Genomic DNA, 18,758 nt, shown 5'->3' on the forward strand with positions numbered 1-18,758 from the left:
GGCACAAAGCTTTCCTTGGACAAAGGTCAAGGACATGAACTCTTTGTTAGGAAACATGGACAAAGCATCACATGTGCAGTGGAAGAACAAAAAATAAAATAAAATCTCAGATTTCCCAAAGAAAAAGGTTTTTATTATCGTGCGAGGATTAGTGCGCAAAACAAAACGCAAAACCGAAACCGCGCATATCAAGCGAGATTTGTTACATAGAAAAATCGTATATCTTTAAAAAATCTTAAATCTATAGAAATGGATAAAGAAGGTCAACTGTCCTCCTCTTTAGGAGTGATCCACACAATAGATGTGGTGAAGACACTCCTCAAATCACCGTACAATCTTCCTCTCCACGCATACCATGTGATAAAAAATGGTTGACCCTTTTTGCTATCCACACGCCCGGACCGTCGATTGAGAATGAGAGGGAGAGAGGAGAATACAAGGTGGTAGTAAAAAATAGTCTAACCTATGCCCGTTTGATTCCCTCATATTTATAGATGTCTTTGTCAACTTAACTCTAATGGATCCTGCCCTATTGGGTATTAGATCTTCATCCAAATACCCAAGCCTCTTGAATTAATGGATCTTTATCCAATAATCTCTTATTGGCTCTTATTAGGTCTCACTCAGAAAATCCAATAATTCAAGGGCTTACTGGATATCCAATAAGATAGGGGCTCCAACAGATATCTTATATATGAACCTTTACTCATCGTAATATCTACCATATGTGTGTGACCCTTTAGACCCAATATCGAGTTGGCCATGTGATTTACTTGAGCAATATCTAGAGACAATATCACTCTAATTAGATTCTCCCGAAGAACTCTTTCTCTCTCAATCCGAATGATCCTAGACAAGGATTTGCTTAAGCAGGAACACATAGGATATTTCTCTCATGATACCGAGAGCGGATGATCATCTATCGACACTCAATTGCCCTCATAAAGTTGGATGCCACTCCCAATGATCAACTGTGCTAGATCTGAAACTTCCAAATCTATCAGTCTGATATCAAATAGTAGAGTACTCATACAGGATATCCTTGGTATCTCAAGTCTAAAGACTAGACACATAACTAGGACCACATAATCACTATTTGATAATAATGTATCATCAATTATTTAGCATTCCGTAAGCGGATCAATTAGTGAACTCATTCTCCAATGAGCACTTGTATTGTATCCCTGGTATCCCACACAAGTAGCTATGAGACCAGTCGCCTCTATCATATGGACGAGTATACAACACACTAGTCTGTCTGACTATCTTGATTATCTCTCTGAGTAACCAATGACTAGAATTATTTAGAGTCTATATCTAAAAGAGAATTGGTATTATTATCGTGATCTCATCATGATCTGATTCCCATTGTACAAATCTAAGGACATCACAATATATGCAACATACAACATAAAATGAGAAAACGTCAATAATAGTAATAAGCAAAAAAGATTGTGCAGCATGTCATATGTACCATCGCTCACGTGATTGGCTTATAGGACACATATGACTAGCAATCTCTCACTTGACCTAAAGTCAATCACCTATGTTTCTGATCCATATCAGACCCCTGTGAGGCTTAAAAACAATCTAAGACAATAACTTTATTAATGGATCTGCGATGTTATCTTCGGATGGAACTCTTCCTACTACTACATCTCCACAGGTGACAATCTATCTGATTAAATGGAACCTCCTTAGAACGCGCTTGGACTTCTAATGAGACTGAAGTTCCTTTGTTTGAGCAATCGTCTAGTTATTATCACAATATAAGAGAATCAACTCCTCGCTGCTTGGTACAACTCCCAGATCTATGATGAACTTCTTCATCCAAAATCCCTCCTTTGTTGCCTCTATCGCAGTAATATACTCCGCCTTTGTGGTCGAGTCAGCGATGATGTCTTTCTTGGAACGCTTTCAGCATATTGCTCCTCTATTCAGGATGAACAATACCTTGAGTTAGACTTGCTATCATCGACATTAGACTGAAAAACTTGATTTTATGTAGCCCTCAACCATAAGGCTACTTCCTCCATATACTAGAAAAATATTCCTAGTCCTTCTTAAGTACTAAAGAATACACTTTACTATCTTCTAGTGTTCCAAACCTGGATCCACCTGATATCTGCTCGTAACACTTAGAGCATGCACTATATCAGGCTTGGTATATAGTATAACATATATGATTGATCCTATCACTAAGGCATAAGGTATAAAATCGATGGCCTCGAGGGAAAAGGAATCGGGAGTGGACATAAGTCAAGACGACCAAACCACTATAAATCGGTTTGCATCATTTTCTTGCTTTCTCTTATCATTACTTACTTATTACCCTTACTCACATTTTTAGTTAAACACATTTCCGATATGAGTTTTATCGATCGAAATCTTCAAATCGAAACTTTATTTCGAAAGCACTTATTCACCCCCCTCTTATGTCTTTACGATCCTAACAAGTTGGTCAACTTATGACTTATAGTCGAATGGATCTATGTATTCATCCTTCAACAACTTTTGGATTTTTCTTTCGTGGATATGACCGAGCCTACAATACCACAAGTATGCATTGATGAAAATCATCAACTTAGCAACCATACACCCCGATAGCTAAAGAGCTATGATATATATAGAATGCAAATTAACACCCTCCAACGAATTGAAATAAGACGGATCGCTTAAGATTGAAGTATGGGAAACTATTCTAATCACTTTATCAATAAAAAATTGATGAAATAATTAGAACAACAGTTTGATTCTATTAAAATGTCACAAACTACGAAATTTGATAATTTAAAAGAAAAAAACAAAGATTTTTGGGTTTTGAACACCATAAGTAGAAAAACTTGATAAGTTCTAAAGTTCATTCATGAACTTAAAAGCAAAACACTCACCAATGTTGAAAGATGATTATACTTCTCAATTGCCTCCTTACAAAGGGAGTCGACCTTATTTATATAGTACAAAGGCTAAATATAAAGAGAATGAATTCATTAAATATATTGAATGACATTCATATTCGTAATTTATGAATATAGATCATTCATGAATCTGCCTTGAATTGATTTGAATAATTATTCATGAATAAGCCCACATATGACTGAATGACCTTTATTCTTCAAAATATACTAAACATTTATCATTATCTCAAAGTTAGATTTTTTCTTCATAATTTGGAATTATTTGAATCATGTTAACCATTTTAGGCTCTTCTTGTATCCATAGAACCTTGAGCGAGTCTTGACTAGCATGCTCATTCCAAATGTCTTCCAATAAATATGTTAAGGTTTCTTTCATCCTTTTAACTTTAGCTCTTGTCATTAGTCCTCCATGATTAGTTAAAGGGTCTTTGGCAGAATTGTGATCAACTTGATGGTTCATATTATGTATTGTTCATCTCATCTCATTTCCTTTTGGATACACTTACATTTATGATATGTGGAGCAATATTTAGCATAAATAAATCATTATGTAATGTTCCTCAAGAGATGATCTTACCATCCAATATTATTGAATAACCATTATTATTAAAAACTAATTTATATATACTAATTGTCAAACATAAAATGAAAATAATATTTTTAATAATAGAATAAATAAAGTAACATGCATCCAATGCCTTCCACATTGTAGTTTCAACTTGTATGCATTGTCATTGATTTTTTGAAGGATTCGAAATGGACCATCTTCTTTTGGCATTAGTTAAGACTTCCTTTAGCTAGAAATTTTTTCCTTCCTCAAGTGTAACCAAACCCAATCACCAAATTTAAATACTACTCGCTTTCGGCCTTTGTTGTGTTATTTCTTATATTGTAGAGTTTTCTTTTCAATTTGTGTCCAGACTCTTTGCTTTGACAAAATCAACTTTTTGCTTATCATTCAAATTGACATTTTCCAAAGGTAAAGGTAATAAATCTATAGGAGTTAATAGGTAAAGGTAATAAATCTATAGGAGTTAATAGATTGAACCCGTACACAACTTCAAATGGGGAATGGTTTGTTGTAGCATGCATACTCCTGTTATAAGCAAACTCCATATGTGGCAAACATTCCTCCTAATTTTTTAAATTCTTTTGAATTATGACCCTCAAAAGTATTGATAAAGTTTGATTTACTACCTCTGTTTATCCATCTATTTATGGATGACAAGTGGTTGAATACAACAGCCTTGTACCCAACTTGCTTCAAAGTGTTTTCCAAAAGTAGCTAAGGAACTTCATATCTCTATCACTCATAATTGTCTTTGGAATATCATGTAATCTCATAATTTCTTTGAAGAACAATCCCGCGATATGTGTTGCATCATCTGTTTTGTGGTAAGGAATGAAATGTGTCATCTTACTAAACTTGTCAACAACAATAAAAATAGAATCTCTCCCTCCTTTTGACCTAGGTAAATTCAAGACAAAGTCCATCGATATATTAACTCAATGCTCACTAGTTATATGAAGAGGAGTATGCATCCCATGAGGTATTACTTTAGATTTAGCTTGTTTACAAGTACTGCATTTCTCATATAATCTCTCAACTTCTCTTTTCATGTATGGCCAAAAGAAATGACCACTTAACACATCTAAAGTTTTTTTGACCCCAAAATGCCCAATTAAACCTCCACTATGTGTCTTTCTCACAAGTAATTCTCTCATTGAAGATTAAAGAACACACAACTTGTTTTCTTCGAAAAGAAAACCATCATACCTAAAGAACTTGTCAAAACTCCCTTTCTCACATGCCCCATAAATATTAGCAAAATCATGGTTAGAATTATATAAATCTTTAATGTACTCAAAACCTAATAATTTTGCATTAAGTTAAGAAATTAGAGCATACCTTCTAGAAAGAGCATCGGTAACCATATTTTCCTTATCTTATTTGCACTTGATGATGTATGGAAAGGATTCAATAAACCCCACCCATTTTGCAAGTAAACAAATATTTGGTACAAGGATTCCTTACCTTGTTTAGGTTTTCTTATCCTTTGAGATATTTCAAGGACTCATGATCGATGTGTATAATGAATTCCTTGTACCAAAGATAGTGCTACCATGTCTTTAATACTCTTACCAAAGCGTAAAACTTCTTGTCATATGTCGGGTAGTTAAGACTTGCTCCAATTAGTTTCTCACTAAAGAATGCATGTAACACCCCTGATTACTCACACATCGAAAGTGAGCAATATTAAGATTGACTTATAAGGGTCTGATAAGTGTATTACTATCAACTTCAGCTTAAGTATTTTGGTCAGTGGTTTAGACCAAATGAAGTTGATAGGCCAATTAGCCCATCAGGCCCAAGTCATGACATTTGGTATCAGAGCAGACCTAGCATTTGAGCATGGTGAGGGGGCTTGAGTAGGAGAGGGTTACCCATAGACGGAATCAGAGGACTCGTCATGGCGTGGAGCCACCACTGGGCTACGCCTCACATGCACTATGATAGGGCCTGATCTGGGTTATGTTGGGCCTTGACGAAGATGTAAGCCTTTGAGTGGGGGTGATTGTAACACCCCTAATTAGTCCCACATCGAAAGTGGACAAGATTAAGATTGGGGGTCTGATGAGTGTACTATTATCAACTTCAGCTTAAGCATTTTGATCAGTGGTTTAGACCAAACGAAGTTGATAGGCCAGTTAGCCCATCAGGCCCGAGTCATGATAATGCAATGGGTCTACCTTCTTACATTAAGACTCCTTCAAGACCTATTCCACTCACATCACACTCAATCTCAAAATTTGTAAGCAAAGGTGTTGAATTTAGTTTGTCTTTTAAGTAAGTTAAAAACATCATCTATTTTTTCACCCAATCTAAATCCCATATTCTTTTTAATACATTCAGTTAATAATGCATCAATTGTAGAAAAATTCTTAATGAATCTTCTACAAAAGCTGGCAAGACCATGAAAACCACTAACACTAGTGGTTTTGGTCACTCCCTAATTACTTTCACTTTTTTTTTATCAATATATATTACATTATTATTAACAACATATCCAAGAAAAATAATTTCATTAGTGCAAAAAGTATATTTCTTTATATTAGCATATAACTTTTCTTTTTTAAGCATATCAAAAACAGTTTTTAAATGTGTTACATGCTCATCTAAACTTTTGTCATACACAAGTATATCATCAAAATAAACTATTACAAACTTTTCAATGTAAGCATGCAAAATATGGTTCATCAATCTCATGAAAGTACTATGTGTGTTAGTCTAAAACGCATCACCAACCATTTATATAAACCATGTTTAGTTTTACAAGCGGTTTTTCATTCATCACCCTCATGCATTCTTATTTAATGATATCCAGATTTTAAATTATTTTTTTGAAAATACATATTCTTTCATTCATCACCCTCATGCATTAATGATATCCAGATTTTAAATTATTTTTTTGAAAATATATATTCTCTAAGATTCATCCTTTTTAGGTACCAACAGAACAGGAACTGCACATGAACTCATGCTTTCTCTTTTTTTCTCTCCCCTTATATTTCTCAATACTCTCATTTTTATCACTCAACTCATCTTTTTATTTTTTTCTCTCTTTCTTGTTCTCTCCCTAAAGTTTTGGTTAATAAAGACTCAAGCTCCTCATATTGTTGTTTTATGTACATTTGGTCTTCAAAAATTATCTTTGGAAGCAATAGTTCAAGCTGATATTTATGTTCATCCATGATTAAAAATTAACTGTTCTTGAACACATCATGTATTACCTTTCCAAGGTCTTCCCAACAACATATGACCAGTATACATAGGTATCATATCACACCAAATTTCATTCTTATATCTACCAACCGAAAAAAAAAAACTAACACTTGCCAATTTACCTTTACTACACCACTATCATTCAACTATTGTAACTTATACGATTTTAGATGTTTGATAGTATGTAATTTTAGTTTCTACACAAGGTGCTTGCCACATTTGTACAACTTCCACTATCAACAATCATATTACACAACTTGTTAGCAATCAAACATATTTTCACATTGTTCACAATATTCATCGATTCTGATCCTATTGAACAAAGTCCAATATGATAAGCGTGGAGAAAGAAATAAAAAATGTAAGCCGTCACATGACTGTCCTCCAGAAAGGCAAAGAGAAGGAACTACTCAGTGAGAGAAAAAAGATTACTTGTTGACTTCTGCACAGGTTAACTCAATTGCTCAATACACTGAAGGATTCATATGCACAGATCATGATAATCCATATGATATTTCTGATATGAAGACAAGTATGAATATGAAACTATTTGAGAGGACATTTTTGGCTTGTTAAACAATCAAATGCCTGTTATCGTTGAAGACATAATTTTTCATACTACAACAATTTATTAATCGCCATGTAAGATTATCCATATTTTCATTTAGCTTACCCACAGAAAGCTCGGATGGATACCATCAACTTGTCCCGCTGCAAAATTCACAGATGAAAAAATAGATCACTTTGCTCTTACTACTCATCAAATTCATGTCAGAACTGATGCACGGTTGTTAAAGGTAAAAGAAGAGCTCAAAGGAAGTAAGATTTCACTCAGACAGGTATTTCATCATTTGTACTTTAATTGTTCTGCAAAAAGACCTTAAGAAATATCTGCAGCTGAAGATTATGCATCTGCAACTACAAACATGTATATGAGATTCTAGATATTAAAGCAACATTATATTCTTTTAATTCCAAAAACATCATACACTAATCAAATTAGGACACATACCATGACTCTATGAAATCAATTTCAGATAAAGAAAGCTTCATATTCACATAGAATGAATGTGATTAAATTTAGAAAATAACCGATGGTCCATATAAATCTTACCTTGTTTTGGTCATTTGATGAATGTACCACATTCAGTGTCTCTGCATTTAAGGTACTGTAGAGAGCATGAGCTAAGGAAGCAATACAGGATCGAAGCAGTAAATAATTCAAAGAAACACGAATGAAAAATTATATATATAGAATGTACAGTTGCCAAAACAGACTGACCTTGGCAAGAAGGGAAAGGCGAATGAAATCATATGCAAAGGCAAAAACCTTTTGAAGGCAATTAGACGGACAAAATCCAGGTAGGCAAACAGAAATCACAAAAGGAAATCTTGGATAACTGGTTCTTGTGAAACGACATCTGGAGGAGCATCCCCTCTTTCTCTATGCTTATGCCTCCCTTGATGGCGGCTACTCCTTGTCGAGTGCCTATGGCTCGTCTCTTCAATATCCTCATTCCCAAGGCTTCCATTTTTTTCCTTGTGGCGAGTATGATGTCTGCTCTTCCTAGAACTTGACTTTCTATGCTCTCTACCATCTAAAGCATTACTTTCTTTTGGCTGAGAAAATAAATCATTATTATTAGATGCATCGTTCTCTCCTCGTCGAGAAGTTCTGTCGGATGACATATCACAGGATGATGATGGTTTGCTTTCATTTCCTAAAAGAACATTCCGGATTGCGCCAGATAATAAATCATCCTTGAATTCCTTAACCATTGTCAAACCAGAACTCGAGTCACCATCTCCTTCATCCAACCTTATCACCACAGGTCGTGGTTTCGTGGGCTTTGCCTTTCTTGGAATAAATGATTGTGCAGTGAGCTTCACAATGTCTTTGGCATCGTCAACATGACTGACAGCCAACAGAGGTTCATTAGCAAGTGGATAATCATTTGATTCAACTTCATCTTTCTCCGTGGGAAGATAGTACAACCCATGTCGCTTACGGTGTTCAGCCAGCAAAGAACTCGGCTCAATAACTGGTGCAGAGTCCTCTTTAGTTTCTGTGGGATGATGACACCGAAGGGAAAATGATATTGATGTGCATGGAGTGACATCAATATCACCTAAAACTTCTGCAAGATCAGAAAGGTTTTCATTCAGAATCAAGTCCTCAGGCACTGTAACTCTTTTCTGTGCATTTGTAGACACTGGACCTAGCTCTTCTGAAAATGCTGCTTCCATAAGTTCCACAATTTCACTTATCTTTTTATCCCTTGTTAATTCATGTTCTGCCACAATATCCCAATATTGAGTTTCTCGTATGATATGAATCAGACCAAGAACATTCCTAGCTCGCTCTTGGATCTCCACATTATCACACTCCGACAGAGGGCCTACTGTCATCTCAACAAAATCCAGCAGGTGTGACAAAGATTCATGCTTGATAGTTTCATTGTTATCAATTGAATCAAAGATAACAGCCTTATCAGCTGTAGCAACATCATTCTCGTTCTCAAAAGCAGCATTTTGATCAGCTGAGCTTTTCATATCAAAAGCTTGTATTTGCTTGATAAAAGAAATGAAAGAGAAAGTGACAACCTTAAACACAGCTTGGATGTAAACGGCTCTTACCAACAACGACAGGAGATTAGTCCTCGGCTGCAATAGTGCCTCCACTAGCTCCAACAAGTTACTTGAGGACTCAACATACTCACCTGAAACCCAAGCAGCAGCAGACAGTACCCTGCAGAGAAAAGGATTCCCAAGCAGAGCAGGGTCGATCAAAAGGTCTCGAGCCACACGTACGAGCTCAGGCCTTGCATCCCTCACCCTCAATCCAATATCCACTAGCTGCCTCTCGATCTCATCCCCCTTGGCACAATGTGGGTTCCTTGCCATCTCACCAAGGAGTGAGACATACCAATCGAAATCCACAATTAGCTCATATACGTTCCTGCCACAGGTTGCAAGCACTGCATCTAGAATCTCATTCGCAAAGTCTGGGTCGGACTTCATGGCATATTTGATCAACAGGTTGCAGATCTCAACCACGTTGCTCTCACGCAACATCCCCATTATGAGGCACAGTGCCTGATGCCGTATGTTGGTATCGGTATCATTCAGCGACCGGATAACGACCTCCCTGCTCTCCTCCACCGCCCACAAGTATGCCGGCCCGAGCATGGCCAAAGCTTGAAGGCCAAGGTACCGCAGGTTGGGATCATCATCCGAGGTCAAGAATTCCTTGATCTTATCCACCGCCAGCCCGACTGCCGAATCGTGGTCTGAGAGGCTGGAGAGAACGGTGCGGATGCACTCAAAGACTACTGACTTGGCAGGGGAGCGGCGGAGCAGCTGGCAGACGGGGTCGAGGATGCGGACGGCGAGGCGGCGCTCGAGGGGCGCAAGGCGTGCGAAGATCTTGAGCACCTTGATGAGGACCCAATTGTTACGGGAGTCAACAAGGAGGCGGTAGAACTCGGGGGCGAGGGGGAGGTACGGGGAGGGGTCAGGAGCGGCAAGTCCGAGCTCGCAGAAGGCGCTGACGGCGGCGGAGACAGCACTGGGTTCGGAGGACAGGGAGAGGCAATCGACGAGGGGCTTGAACAGGACAGGGGCGGCATCGGGGCAGACGGCGAGCGCGCGGAGGGCGGTGGCGATGGCCTTGGGCCGAAGGGGGTTGGACGACTGGCCGGAGAGGATGGGGAGGAGGTCGGGGGCGAGGTGGCAAGCAAGGTCGGCGGAGGATGCTAGGGCGAGAACGTGGAGGGCGGGGGCCACGAGGGCGGGGGTGTTGGCGGGGGAAGGAGCGAGGTGCTTGCGGAGCTGGTGGGTGGCGAGGGGGAGGAGGTCGGTAGAGGAAGGGTGGAATGAGAGGGAAGCCGCAAGGTAGGCGACGCGGGGATGGGGGAGGGAAGGGGAGGGGAGGAGTTCGAGGGCGTGGAAGGCGGCCCAGGACATATCGAGGTGGTGGAGGGAGGCCAGGTAGGTCAGCTTCTGGAGGGCCACCGCCTTGGTGTCCAGGTCCGGCGAGCGGATCTCGCGGCGAATCTCGTCCAGGGCGCGGGTGATCGCGGCCGCCTCCAAGACGGAGGAGGAGGAGGATGAGCGGAGGGAACGGATGAGGTCGTCCAGGGATCGCTGGAACAGTGTATCCACCAAAGAAGGAGCGGAAGAGGTGGCGGCCATGGAGGAGGAAGAGAGGGAGGCCCAAAAAGGGTGTGGGATCGGCGCCTCGCTGCGGTCTTATATTGCCTTCGCCGGCCAGTGGACCTGATTCTGTTTCCAAGTACGTATTTGGCGGTGTTAATCCACTAAATCATTTTCTGGCAACATTTTAATGATCAAAACACAATTCTTTTAATAATAATAATAATTATTATTATTATTATTATTATTATTATTATTATTATTATTATTATTATTATTGCTCTTGTGTAGCACTATTTCAAAGATCATTATCTTCAAATAATAGATTAAATTATTAATTGGGCTAATCAACCTAAAACCAAACTTCAAGAAACGCAAATTGAATCGAAGCATAGCTGAAGAGTTATTTATCTTTACTCAGATCACTATCAGCTACATGATGTTTGAGACGAGGACAGCTAGAATTGTCATAGTGATGATTATGTTCTTGTCGTAACATTTTATTACATCTTTCATGATCATATCATGCAAGAAAAAGATTAGAAATTAAGGTTATCTTCCATTCTAATTATTTCTGCAAGATGAGATTAATAGGCATTCTCTGATTTCATTACTATTCACCAGGTAGAACAATATACTTCTGGAATTTTAATAATAATTGCACATGTTATCAGGCTGATTTTAATCGAAATGGTTAAGTATCTCTACGTTACAACATGTTAATGTTTACCATAACACCAAACATATCATTCACAAATGGATATTAATCTGGATGGAGGCCAGATAATGATAATACCACATGAACATTATAACAAAGTATAATAATTCAGAAAACAATATGTTAAATTCATGAGATTTACTGATCCAACTATCTGATACCATTGGAACTGTAAGGGAAATGGATAAACATGCAAATTCTCAAATTATAATGTAATATATTTCACTTCTCAGGGATCTTAAATCTTACATTATGGGGTTGAAGATGCATAATCTACATCGACAATTGGCAGGTGCTGGTTCTAATCTTCATATCTGCATCTAAAGAGGCAGATCAGCAAAGCGCATTCACCAGATAGACAATTCTCGATAATAGTTACAGTAACTTCCTTCAGAATTCCCTGCAGGTAAAAAGAAAGGGTTCAACCTACAATGCTAAGCAAATAAGATGTCGGCATATATTATGACTAATCAGCCGATCAGATGGCAATTGGTAAAAGCCAGCAGCAAAATGAAGGACCCATTTATTCATTGGGCGCATCTAAATAGTCTTGATAGCCAACAGCAAAAGAGAAGGTGATTGTTCAAGACGAGTACAAATTGCACTACAGAAACTTTTAAGGGAAATGCAGATTGTTGCAGAGAATCGTCCTCCAACTCAAGAGACAGCAACCGAAAATGTGAAAATTAATCAGGACAGTATTCAATCTAATGAGCAACTGCAACTGCGAAATGCAAATGAATTGCTGATTACTTATTTAAAGGAGCACAGAAAGATTTTACATAATTTGAGCAAATCTTGTACCAAATTCTCAGCTGAGACAAACTTCGGCAGGAGAGTAACTGATCCAACTTGTAGGCTTTTAAATTCATTTCAATTTAAGTTTCACGCAATCAAGGAGACAAAATTTGTGATACAGAATAATATTTCATCTAAAAGAAACAAGACGAGCCCATGGAACATGATCCCAGATGCAAGCATATATTCATGATTTTGCATCATATAATAACTTAAAAACTGAATAATAATAATAATAATAATAATAGTGGGAACACACAAAATTCATATGGGACATGCACAAAGTTGAGCATATAGATTAGCAGACTTGGCACGTCCAACTTTAGTCACTAGGCAAAGAGAGTTAGCTAGTGGCGACAGATAATTGTACATCAGGCATCCAATATATACAAATATACAGAAAGGAGGAGGACCATATGCTATATACAAAAGCAACACCTTGTCATGCTCGATTAAGCAACAAAATGGAACTGTAGTATTGGGTACATTTTGTAATTAATAATAGATATGACTGCACAAGACAACACGTCACTTGTTTAAGATTAGGACAAGATACACTGATAGGCAATAATAAATTGTACCCCAACTTTTTCACAATCACACTAACAAGTTGAACTTATTACAATCTCAACTCTTTACTGCTGGATGAAAAAGATTCTACTGAAATCTGGAGAACTGTAATGCCACATGAAATATAAATGTGGTGTAAGAAAAAGAAAGCAACTGTTATCTTCCATGTGCTTGTGTAGCAACAATATTTTTTTTATGATACCATACTAAGTTAAATATGACAATAGCCAATGCAGGATCATGCTGGCAAACATAGAAAGAGAAACAGAGACAGCTTTACACAAAATTTACTAATAGAGTTGTTCTAAGGGAGGTTGAATTGGCTACAAATAAATGGAGAGTTGAACATCTGTTTGGATTTTGTACCAAAAGTCAGATGCCAAAAATAGTTTCTAAGGAGACATCCTAGCGGACAAGGCACAGGATGTGCAGTCAAGAGTTCGAGCATGGCTGAAAGTGTCCCGGATGCATGTGATGATGAACAAAAGAACATCATACAACAACAAATCTATTTTGGAGAAAATTGTACATATATGGCATAACTCATGTCATGAACAAGCTTAATAACAAGAAATAGTTCCTACTAAAATGACAGACTTCCTTATCTCACTCAAAATAAGAATAACTTTATCACAAACTGAGAAAAGAATTAGAATTCGCATGAGCTCATATTGTGCTTATATCTGATAGTGAAGTTCCAAGATGATTAGTTTTTCTGACTAGCCAGCAAGCAAAGACAGACAAGCTTTTCAACACCATTGGAAGCATATAGCATTTCCATTACAATCGTACCACATTACCAACATGTAAAATTCAACAAACCTTGATATTTGCAAAAAATTGCCTTGTAAATTTATCTGTGAGGCTTACTAAACAAGATTTAATTTTTCAGGTAGCATACATGCTGATTACACTTAGAAATAAGATGGAGAATTGGCATGCAAACAGAATTATAGAACTATCAGCATAAAGCATTCAACATCCAACTCTAGCATGCCAAGAAACTAAAAGATAACTTAAGAATCACAGCTAGCTAAGCAAGATGAAAATTTTCTCTCCAATGTAAAATTAGATAACCTAAAAATCCTTCTTGACCCCTATAAACATCAAATTCATCGAAGTTATTAGCAACAACATATTCATTCCGATAAACAATCACCTTAGAAACAAGCAAGAATCGGGGAAATCATGCAACTGACTCTCAAATGGCGAAACGATCGATTGGAACCAGTATCAAACAGATAAGAGAGTTTCGTAAAACAAAAAAGACCTGAGTTTTCTTCTGTTTTTCTCCTTCCACTTTGTGTTTCCTTTCTACAAACTTTGTGCGGATGAGGATCATAGATCGGCGTGGAGAAGCTCAAGTGCTAGTAACCAAGGTGGAAGCCAATATAAGGGTTCAGAATTCGGCTCAAGATACTGTGGAAGGTAATCCTACTAACCCTTGATCTGATGGGGTATGATAGAAATTTTGTGGGGAATACATCTGGATTCAAGGATCCAATTCCGACCATGGATTGATCCATACCCTACTAGGCATAAGCAAAAGAAAGATAAGAGGATTACGGCAGAGGAACTTGCCTTAGGGCAAAGCGGTCCGAGGACGTGGCAGCGGCGTGATATCGACGAGGAGGAGAAGCCGTGGTGGCGTCGATGAGGGGGCGATCAGAGACGATGCCCCGGCGGAAGTGGAACGGGCTCCACGGTGGTCGTTGAGGTGGGCCGGTCGGCCCTGATAAACACACAGTCGGCTCGGTCCTGACCCGACAATGGCCCGCCCAACCGGCCCATTAGAAGTTAACAAGCGCCTAACAGCCCTTATATATATATATATATATATATATATATATATATATATATATACACTTCAATTCAGAATCTTTATCATTACTTCTGACATAGACAATTAGAACCATAATCCATGTCATTAATAATGAAGTAACTAATCTTTGTGGAAGCTTACCTGTTTCTATTTTGTTTCCTTTTTTTAGGGAATGGAAAGACTACAAAATAAAACTCACAATGATGTCAACAAGAAGAAGAAGAAGAAGAAGAAATTGAGAATGGCAATGCTTGGATTCAAAGCAATGGAGATAGCCAAGAATGTTACATACATGAGACACAACTTCTCATTGTGTTTCCAAAAAGAGAGAATGAATCAATTGGGCTGGAGATTTATTTCTTATGCAACACAGTAGCTTCATGCTTTCCTATTCTTGAAATGTGAAAAGCAATCATAATTCATAGACACAAATTGTGGGCTTATCAATAATATAACCCCAAATAATGAAAAAAAAAAAGGAGGATCGATCTAAGTATCTTTACCTCTATAGAAGAAGTTATTTTATTCTCATGACCTGAACATGGTCATCTCACATTGATGTTGAATTCTAATGAGATTAATATTTTTAACATGTTTTAAGCTAGATATATACATTGATGTTGATGCTGCAACCATTAAAAGATTATAGAATTCATCAGTAGTCTGCTTTGAGTTTGTAGCTCATTTCAGCTTAGTTAATGGTTTCTTCAATCACAATTCAACTCCAATTTAAATTGACAAGACAAACTCTTACAAAACAACAGTTCCAAGAAAAATCTTCCTAGAGCTCATAGGTCTGATTTGTCCTAAGATTAATTTCCACATGCATTTGTCTGTCAACAGTTGTTCCTGAAGTCCCACATGCAACTCAACATTTCTTGGTTGTTAATACATTTTGTCCTAAATGAATTGTAGGACATATATATATATCATAGGTCAGCAATCAATGATTAGTTCCACATGATGAAATCGATGGGTGTTCTTCTTTGCTAGAGTTAGGGCATCATAGACCCTTCTCTATGCTTAATTTCTAGGTGATGTTTCGGACTGAAGCTTTTAATTATCATCCCATATGGAATCACTTCACATGACTTCCAAATGAAACCCATAGTAGGGCAGACAATGTTTGGATTGTCCATAAAGGAAGGCATTAGCTCAATTATTAACGGACAAGGGAGTGATGCAATGCAGAAAGAGATGGGTGTTAATTCTATGCAATGTGTTGTGTGAGTAGGAGCTGGATGATCCCATGTAATGTTGATATAATCGATGTCCCACCAAGCAAATATTTTCCTTTGGGAGGACAATTTGGTGGGCCTTGTTCTTGATTCTGCAATCTTGGATGTTGCCATCTGACACTTTATTTTCTCTCAATCTACAAGCTAACAAAGAGCATGATTAATGAATGCTTTAGGTGAAGCATTACACAAATAATTGGTTGGTGGAAGCCACTCGAACAAGAAAAGCCATTCCAAGGAGTTTCTTGTCAAGGTCAGGCAGACTAAAGAGACAGCAATAGATGATCCTATGACATCACAACAATGATGTTTTTATGGTAGAAATAGTTGCAAAAGTAGATTTCTCACATTCTATCTAGAATACATTGGAGGTTGTCATCCATAGCTACTAGCCATAGAGGATCAACAAGGCACATCATATTATCAACAGGAAGTTGTTATTTCCCATGACAAGACATGAAAAATTGACATTAAAAGAACATCATGTAAACACCTCAATGTTCAGTTGTGTTATATGTAGAGGAGCTGATGTTTTTGAGACATCAAGCATCATTTGACATTGTTTGTGCTTCACATGGGAAGAATTATCCACACTTGCCAAAAAAAAAAAGGATTAACAAGAAACACCATTGATCACTAAAAGTTACAATTATTCATCATAACACATCAAAGATTGGTACCTTTTCTTTTTCTTGAGGGCATAAAAGGTTGGCACTGATTGATACACTAAATGCTTGATAGAAACATCCGTAGTGGAATATGTAGAGGAGCACAAGTTTGATCCAAGTCAATCTTGTAGCTAAAAATTGTGGCACAGACACAAGTAATAGAAGGTGTGTGATCATCCCACATAGGTCCCCAAAGTCATCTAGGATTCTTACCAAGCACAGTGGGGAACCAGACAAATCAACCTTCAACTTGGCTCCATGTATTGAGAGGAGAAGGGGGCCATGTGCTTTTGTTCCCTTTGCACACATGTTTAGACCTTCCAAAAACTTTTCCATTCATTGAATGTTTCATCACATTAATGTTTGCTAGAATTTAGTTAGGTGATGGGGTCCTACAAAGAGTCTCAAAGTTGTAAGCTTGCCTAAAGGACAAGAATGAAAAGGAAACAGATCTGAAGTTGATGGAACCACAGGCCATTTCTTGTGTGGCAACCTATAGATTCTCTGCATCACTAAAGAATTGGAGTAGCTTCACTATGGCTACCATTAGTGAATCTGAGGTCTGGGTTGGCGAACAGGCAGCATGACTGCTATCACAATGGCTCACTTTCAACTGCTCTCCCAGAAGCAGACCAACCCAAGAAATCCCATCCATGGTAGGAGGGACTTCCTCTCAAACCTAGTCCTCCAACTTGAGAGGCCTGCAGGGATCAAGTGGGACCTTTGGCTCTCGATTCAGTCGTCTTGTGGCTAAAGACTTCCATCTCTGGAAGTCGAGATGGTGATCGCATGAAGGTGGGATCATACTTATATGTAGACCATTATTCAGTGCAGTAACCGTATACAGCACCTTCACTTGTCTCCAAACTCATGAGCACGCATGGGAACCATCATTCATGTTGAGGTCATGATGAGGTTCTTGAAGAGTCACAGAAGGTATCCTACATCCAGTAGTCATCGGGCAAGCAAAACTCGGAACCGATACATAGTATTCTTCCCTTTTTTTTCCCAAGGGAGTGGAAGCCTAAAAATTATGGCTGTTAATGATGACAAGAACGATCTAAGACTAGCGGTAGTTGGATTCAAGGCGATATGTTGACAGCCATGAAAGTTGATATTACTCTAAGAAACAGCTTCTCGGTGTCATTCCAAAATGGGATAAAAGCAAATGATCAAGCCGGCAGTGCAGCACTTCTCTATCATGAGAGTCGAGGCTGGAGAGAGAGCTTCTAAATCGGCATTCCGAGCCACATGAGCTGCGCCATAAAATACTCCAAGAGACAGATAATTACAGGACATATATTACATCCAGTGATGGCATGCAGTATCACAACACTGTTTGATCTTGTGAAGCCTTAGATATGTTTGTACAATGAAGTAGCAGTGGAAAGGATTAGAAAACAATGATATCTAGGATTGGAGAAAGACTCCCGAGCAAGAAGGCAAAGAGATTTTGGATTTACATGCATATATAAATATAAATATATATATATATATATATATATATGTATATATATATATATATGTATATATATATCTATATATGTATACTAACTCTAAGTTTAGGGTTGATATTCTATGTAAGTAGATGTGAGCCCCAGATCTCATGGAAGCCTATATTTTTTTCGTAGTTAATAAGATCCGGAGAGATCTGCGACTGAATGGAAACGATTGTTTGCAACCATGACGAGAAGAAGAGGACAAGAGGCACATAGAAACCCTAGTTTCGACGACAATCACGCCAACACATCCATCTACCTTTTACTTCACCTGCACAAATAAGCCCGGATGTCCTCTTCCCACACCTTTTGTCCTTTCAAACAAAGCTTGTGAGTCACCAACGCATATACTGTGATATAATGTACAAAACCACACAGTGTGGACACTCATTCCTTCCAACTTTTGACTCGAAAAAGGTCGACAGAGATGAACGAGGAAGCAATAAAGATGGTAGACAACTGCTGAGGTGAAAAGAGAGCAAAAGGAACTCATAAGTAGCTTGTGGAAAAGCTTGTAGGAATATGACACCGGAACTCATAAGTCCAAGGAAGCTGTGAAATGTATAGTGATGTTTGAACTTTGATGGT

At 38.0% G+C, this 18,758-nt stretch overlaps 1 protein-coding gene across 2 annotated transcripts; it reads right to left on the reverse strand.

The window, feature by feature from the left end:
- Positions 1-7,919: 7,919 nt before the first annotated feature.
- LOC108952595 (AP-3 complex subunit delta-like) lies at positions 7,920-14,676 on the reverse strand. Of its 2 annotated transcripts, none has more exons than XM_065103820.1 (3): positions 14,525-14,676; positions 11,825-11,975; positions 7,920-10,986 (listed from the first exon to the last, which is right to left on the reverse strand). In XM_065103820.1, the coding sequence occupies exon 3, from the start codon at positions 10,894-10,896 to the stop codon at positions 8,080-8,082; it is 2,817 nt and encodes a 938-aa protein (XP_064959892.1). In that variant the 5' UTR covers positions 10,897-10,986; positions 11,825-11,975; positions 14,525-14,676; the 3' UTR covers positions 7,920-8,079. The 2 variants fall into 2 exon arrangements, with proteins under 2 accessions (XP_064959892.1, XP_064959895.1); XM_065103823.1 differs by having other exon boundaries at positions 14,214-14,635.
- Positions 14,677-18,758: the final 4,082 nt, after the last annotated feature.

Source organism: Musa acuminata, chromosome BXJ2-4 (assembly GCF_036884655.1).
Source record: "Musa acuminata AAA Group cultivar baxijiao chromosome BXJ2-4, Cavendish_Baxijiao_AAA, whole genome shotgun sequence".
NCBI classification, from domain to species: domain Eukaryota; kingdom Viridiplantae; phylum Streptophyta; class Magnoliopsida; order Zingiberales; family Musaceae; genus Musa; species Musa acuminata.

Excerpts from the sequence above, each read along its gene's own strand:
- LOC108952595 (XM_065103820.1), bottom strand. The coding sequence starts at position 10,896 with ATGGCCGCCACCTCTTCCGCTCCTTCTTTGGTGGATACACTGTTCCAG.